Below are 6,065 nucleotides of genomic sequence, written 5' to 3' on the forward strand. Positions count from 1 at the left end.
TAATAATATCTGAGATAGAATGAACAGTAATTATATAGTATGAAAATAATAAAGTATGAATGTATGTATGAAATTATGTAATGAAAGTAAATGAGTAAAGTAATTATTATGTATCTTCGGATGCGTAATTGAAGGTAAGTAAAGGTATTGTATGATGTATGATTAACTAGAACTCACTTAGCGTAGCTGACTTTTAGTATACACGCAGGTGAGTAGAATGAGACAGCTGGCTTTAGCGGGGGCACATGGCAGAAGAATAAGAGTCTGGCATCTGAAGACTTAAGATGTTTTTAATTAATGTTTTGATTTGAAAGAGAATATGTTCGTTAAAGACAAGGTTATGGATTTGATTGTGATGTTTATGAAAGTTTTAAATATTCCGCGAATGTTTTAATTAACTCTGATACATAGAACTGTGTTTATGAGTAAATCCAACGTCCAAAGTAGGGCACCAGTAACGGGGCCTTACACCAACTCACTCTTTTCACGTGGCCTTAACCAAATTGTACGAAGTATTAAATACCAATCATTCTCAAATACAACTTATACGTAGCCAAGGACAGCACCCCAAGAGTAGGGATGCCACATCATCACATATAAAGCATTCAATAGCCACATCAGCCACAAATAGCTTAGGCTTACACACCTCGCTTTGCAGATACTCTTACCGTGTAATATATTGTGACGAAACACATACTACAGATAAAATACAAAAAAAAAACCATATATTTAATTTTGGGTTGTTTATAACAACTTTTAAAAGTTAAAGGTTATATATATGTATCAAAAACAAAAGATAAAGGGCTTTAACTTACCATGTATATTTTCAAGCATCATTTCTGAGTAATAAAAGCACGCCGCTTTTAGAACCACCACCGCCACCAATTTCTTCCGCCGGCGACGGTATATTTTCCGGCAGGTGGGTTTCCGATCTGTTTATTATTGTATAATTTTGTGGGGTTTTTCTTTCTGAATAAATATATATATATATATATATATATATGTGTTTAGAGACATTACATTGTTATAATATAATCACTGAAACAGAGTAGAATTAGGGTTATCTATATGTGTTTATTAAACCTAATGTGAAATTGGATTGATGGGAGTGAGATGTGGTTGAGGGTTGTGATGGGTATATTGCACATGAGGTGTTCGATGAAATGCCTGAATAAGATTTTGAGATTTTAGGAACATGGTTATATGGGCCGCTAAATATTCAGAGTTACTACAATGTATTATAAAGCTGTTAGTTGGTTCACATACATGGTTTAGTTAGCTTTCATGGTTATATTCACTTTTAGGCGTATATAAGGAACCATGGCCGAATCCGTCTTTTTAATGTCCCGACTCTCTTACAGTAAAGCTGTACTGTCTACTGTGATGGCGGTGTTGTAGTAATCACTAGGCGCTAGTCGGGCAGTGGGATGGGGACTAGCAATTAATCGGCGGTTAGTCGGGCTAACAGCGATCGATCGGTGCCTAGTCGGGTTATATACAACCATGTGTAACAACATGACAGTGTCTTGTATTCTTTTTCTTTTTTTTTCTTTTTCTTTTTTTGTTTTTGTTTTGAAGATTCCCGTTGAACACGTGCTAATAAGATGTTGATGTAAGTGAACATATATGCGATAAGTTTATGGTTTTTGGTTGGGAGGCTCAATTGGTCTTCTTGAGTTTTAGGAAACAGTATGAGGAAAACCTAGGATGAGTTTCTGTTTGCATCATCTGCACTGGATATTAAGATTATTGGAAACTACTACTGTTGTAACCAGTATATATGTCCGTCTATATGAATGTTATTTGCATTTCAAAGTATCTGTTTTGAATTTAAGCTGTGTGCTGTGTTCTTGCGAATATTTCCTATTTGATTATCTATGGTTTGTGCTATTAGTCTGTGTTGCTAAGTTTGATTTAATTAAACTATAGTGCGAATGTAGGCAACATAAATGACTGATAACCACCAACAAAACTACATGCTAATAAGCGAATATCATAGTTGTGGTTATCTATAAAATTTAGTATACCATTCATAAAAGGATCTTTCTATTGTTTACTTCTTCTTTAGACTCTGATCATATGACTAGTGTAATATGATGGCAACTCAACATTATATACTTATTGACTTTATCATCAGCAAACAGGGTTTTGTTATTACTTTCTTCTAAGTTCACATGATCCCATCAATACATAATGTTTTTGTTCTCCATATGTAGCTCATCTAAACTCATCTTGCTTGACCTTTTCGGGAAGACAGCCTTTTAGCACAAGTCATGGTGGGCTGGCATCGTCATGTACAGTCTATACTTCGACAGGTTGGAAAACAAGTGGAGAACAGCTGTAACACACATGCCAACTTTTCCACTTCTCCATTGAAATTCTCTCCTACTCAAGGTCAAAACATTACATGTCTGCTAGATGTTTAGATTGGACTTTTGTTTCTAGGATTAGGGTTTGGGATATAGGCTGGGCAGGTGGGTTGGTTGAAAATTTGTTTATTATGAAACGGATTATAACGGATCAGGTTGGGACTTGGGTTGGCTACAGAACTTTTTGCCCAAAGAAGTTTACTTCTTTTACAAATAGTTTTTGTGTCATATATGATTTTGAAGATAACATAATATTGATAGTAATCTAGGGCTGTAAACGAGACGAGCTGAGCTGAGCTAGGTTGGGCTCGGGCTTGGCTCGTTTATCCTAACGAGCTGGAATGTTGAGCTCAAGCGAGCGCGTGGCTCGTTGATTCAGCTCGTTCATTTTTAGAAAAAAACTCATAAAGGTAAATTTTGTATTTTACACAATGATACATTAAAAAAAATATGTATATTACTTTTAACAAACACATAGATGATAGTTAATAAACTACAAAATTTATAATTTATATATATTAAAAGTTTGGTTATATTTTTGGGTTATAATTTATATATTAAATTTGGGCTTTAATTTAGTCGAGCTGACAAGCGAGTCAACGGGCCTATCAAGCAATCCAATGAGCCAAGCTTACCTTGGCTTGGGTCCAGCTCGTTTACAAACGGGCCGAGTTTGACTGAGATATTTTTGAGCAAGCTGCTAGCTGTTTGAACAGCCATGTTAAATAGTATAACTTTTAAGTATGATGATTTTAAAGGTTACATGTAAATAAGATACACTTTGGTTTACTTTCAACCTATTTGGATTTCTCTTCAATATATTCAAATTTATTTAGCCCATTTGAGCCATTCTTTATATTACTTTAACCAGGTATAACCAAAATTATTTTATTTGCAGGATTATCACCACATTTGCATGGCCTTTGGATCCCAACTACAAATGTTTCAAGACCTTTATATCACTGTTTTCAACAGTTGGTAATGCTTTTGATCTGATTTTCATTCTCTAATACGCCATCTTTAAAAAAAATTATTAAATGATTTTTTTTTCCATGTATTGTGACCAGGGATTCACTAGTACAAGAAGGTTACTTTCATCTGATGCAACCCCTGGTCCGTCTCCTTTGACACCAACATTGGCTATAGGCAGTGGGGAAGCTGAACCTGAGAAAGCTGTCTCGAAACCTTCAAAAGTCCAAGCAATTCTCAAAAACATTAAACAGGTTCTTCATATTTCTTTCATTGATTAATACCACCAAGTTCTTCAAAATATTATATAAAATTGAAATAATATTAAGTCCAGCTTTGAGTACCTTTGTATTGTTAACTAGGCTAAACACCCGTGTATTACACTACACGGGTTGAATAAGGAAAATATTAAATTATATATCATATTGTTAGTAATAAAAATCTAGGTATTAAGAAAGAGAAGCTGGAAACAAATTTATTTATTTGGGGAAGAAAGAGAAGCGCGAAAAATAAACGAGGACAGAATTAATAGAATTGTGAGCTGTGGACAAGTGGCGACCTCATTTACTTGTATATTATATGTAGAGTTGTATTTAGGTGTCTTATATAGGATGTCAATTGTATTGAGTTAGCGGTTGAATCCTTAAACCCGAACATGACTCATATTTATTCATGTCCTAAACATTAAACAAAACCTGGACACACTTAATATTGTGTTACCCCGACCGTGACCTGTTTAATCCGTTTACCTAAACGAGTCAAACGGGTTGACGTGTTGGTGGGCTGTAATCAATGGGTTAAATAGGTTGGCAGGTTGACTTGTTTAATGAAACAGGTCAACCCGAAACGATCCCTTTTGTTTAATGAAACAGGTCAACTCAAAACAACCCAAAGCCTCTTATTGTTTTTTGTGTTTTGTTCGTGTCATGTTTCAGGTCTTGTTAGGAATTGCCAGTCCTAGTTTTAATGTTTATTGTTCATTTGTTTGATCTGCATTGCTCCCTTCATTTGATGGCATATTTTGATTGAGGTTTAATTAGTTTCCTTTAATGACTTTTATTTTGTGCAATTCATACACTTGATGAAATCAGAGTCCAAAGAAGGTGAACTTGGTTGCCACATTAATCCGTGGCATGCGTGTTGAGGACGCATTATTGCAGTTGCAGTTGACAGTAAAACGTGCATCAAAAACCGTCTACCAGGTGATAACTTATTTAAATGACATATGGTTTCTTATTGGTTTTCTTAGATAAGCAGGTAAAGTGTTATTTTCTTCATTTTGTGAAGGATGCTATCTTTTGGTTCACTTTGGTTATCATTTTTTGTTAATATGGTCCCTGATGATTAATTTTTTTATTAATCAAATGTTGGCCTGTCTGCAGGTTATCCATTCAGCCCGTGCAAATGCAACACACAATCATGGATTTGATGCAGATCGGCTTATTGTTGGTAACACACATTAAACCAGATAACTTCCAGTTTGAACATAATTACACTTAAATTCCATTTCATCCCAATCTAATTTCTACACTCTTAAATTATGTTTTGATCTAAGTTAATGATTTCATTTACTACAGCCGAAGCATTCGTCGGCAAGGGGTTTTTCAAGAAACGCGTATCGTATCATGCAAAAGGAAGAAGTGGAGTAAAAGTGAGACCTGAATGTAGACTGACAGTTGTACTAAGAGAAATAACCCCTGATGAGGAAGCAGAAATTGCTAGACTGAAAGTCAACAACTTTAAAAAGTTGACTAGGCGAGAAAGGCGGCTCGTTCCTCATAAGCTTATTGAAACGACCCCGATTTGGAATCGTAAAGGTAGAGCCAGGAATCATGGAGATGAAGCCGAGGCTATGGCTGCATGAGATTTTCATCATTTTGATCCAATGAAGAATAACATGTTGCAACCTGAAGACATTAGTTTATGTTTTTTATGTTTTGAATCTTGTGATTTGGTGGCATTGATGGTAAGTTTATGGTACTGTTAGAACAATGTTTTATTTTGGTCAATTCACATTTTATCCAATATTCCAAGTTTTTAGTTTCCTACATACATGTCAATACTATGTATGTGCTTTTCCACTAGAGATGAACTTGTTACCGAACCAGTATCGATCTTGATTTTTCTAAAAACTTGGTACCGGTACCGTAGGTAAAAATTTGGTAAATACCGGTACAGAACTGATACGCTCCTTTCCAATTAAGAAAATCTAACTTGCTGACCTTATAAAAAATGTTACATGAGTACAATCTCGAGATGCTCCTTCACCTAAGCTATATATCACTCATGCTTTATAATATATAAACCCGAAAAACAACTGAACTTAGGTGGAAATCGTCTTTAAAAAAAATTATGGTTGACATTATGACGGACCAAATGTTACTAAATTGTGTTGCAACATCTGGGTTTACTAGGCTACTCCTACAACTCTACGGTTAAGGCAAGTGCACGTGCCCCATAAGCGCTTGCACATCTGGTATGCCATCGCTAGTAAACAAACCAAACGTTCGAAGGGAATTTTGTTTTATAGGTTCCAAAACGCTTTGTTCATTCAGGTTCGTGAACGCTCGTTGATGTCTACTAATTTGCTTGTGTTCATTTTATTAACGTTATTTATTGCTATTATAATATTTGTATTCTAAACAATTCGTTTAGAAACATCTTAAGTAATTCTGAAAGATCTAATTAACAATGATTTAAATTTAGACTTAAATTTTGATATTCATC

At 34.9% G+C, this 6,065-nt stretch overlaps 1 protein-coding gene across 2 annotated transcripts; it reads left to right on the top strand.

Moving 5' to 3' along the window:
- The first annotated feature begins 863 nt into the window (after nucleotides 1-863).
- On the top strand, nucleotides 864-5,319 carry LOC143585342 (uncharacterized). 2 transcript variants are annotated; one of them, XM_077067155.1, is made up of 7 exons: nucleotides 864-919; nucleotides 2,217-2,394; nucleotides 3,268-3,347; nucleotides 3,437-3,592; nucleotides 4,430-4,540; nucleotides 4,721-4,787; nucleotides 4,916-5,319. In XM_077067155.1, the coding sequence occupies exons 2-7, from the start codon at nucleotides 2,274-2,276 to the stop codon at nucleotides 5,200-5,202; spliced, it is 822 nt and encodes a 273-aa protein (XP_076923270.1). In that variant the 5' UTR covers nucleotides 864-919; nucleotides 2,217-2,273; the 3' UTR covers nucleotides 5,203-5,319. The 2 variants fall into 2 exon arrangements, with proteins under 2 accessions (XP_076923270.1, XP_076923269.1); XM_077067154.1 differs by lacking the exon at nucleotides 864-919 and having other exon boundaries at nucleotides 2,143-2,394.
- The last annotated feature ends 746 nt before the right edge of the window (nucleotides 5,320-6,065 follow it).

This window comes from Bidens hawaiensis, unplaced genomic scaffold (genome assembly GCF_021521415.1).
Source record: "Bidens hawaiensis isolate Kalapana, Puna unplaced genomic scaffold, B.hawaiensis_p1.1 tig00033821_1, whole genome shotgun sequence".
NCBI classification, from domain to species: domain Eukaryota; kingdom Viridiplantae; phylum Streptophyta; class Magnoliopsida; order Asterales; family Asteraceae; genus Bidens; species Bidens hawaiensis.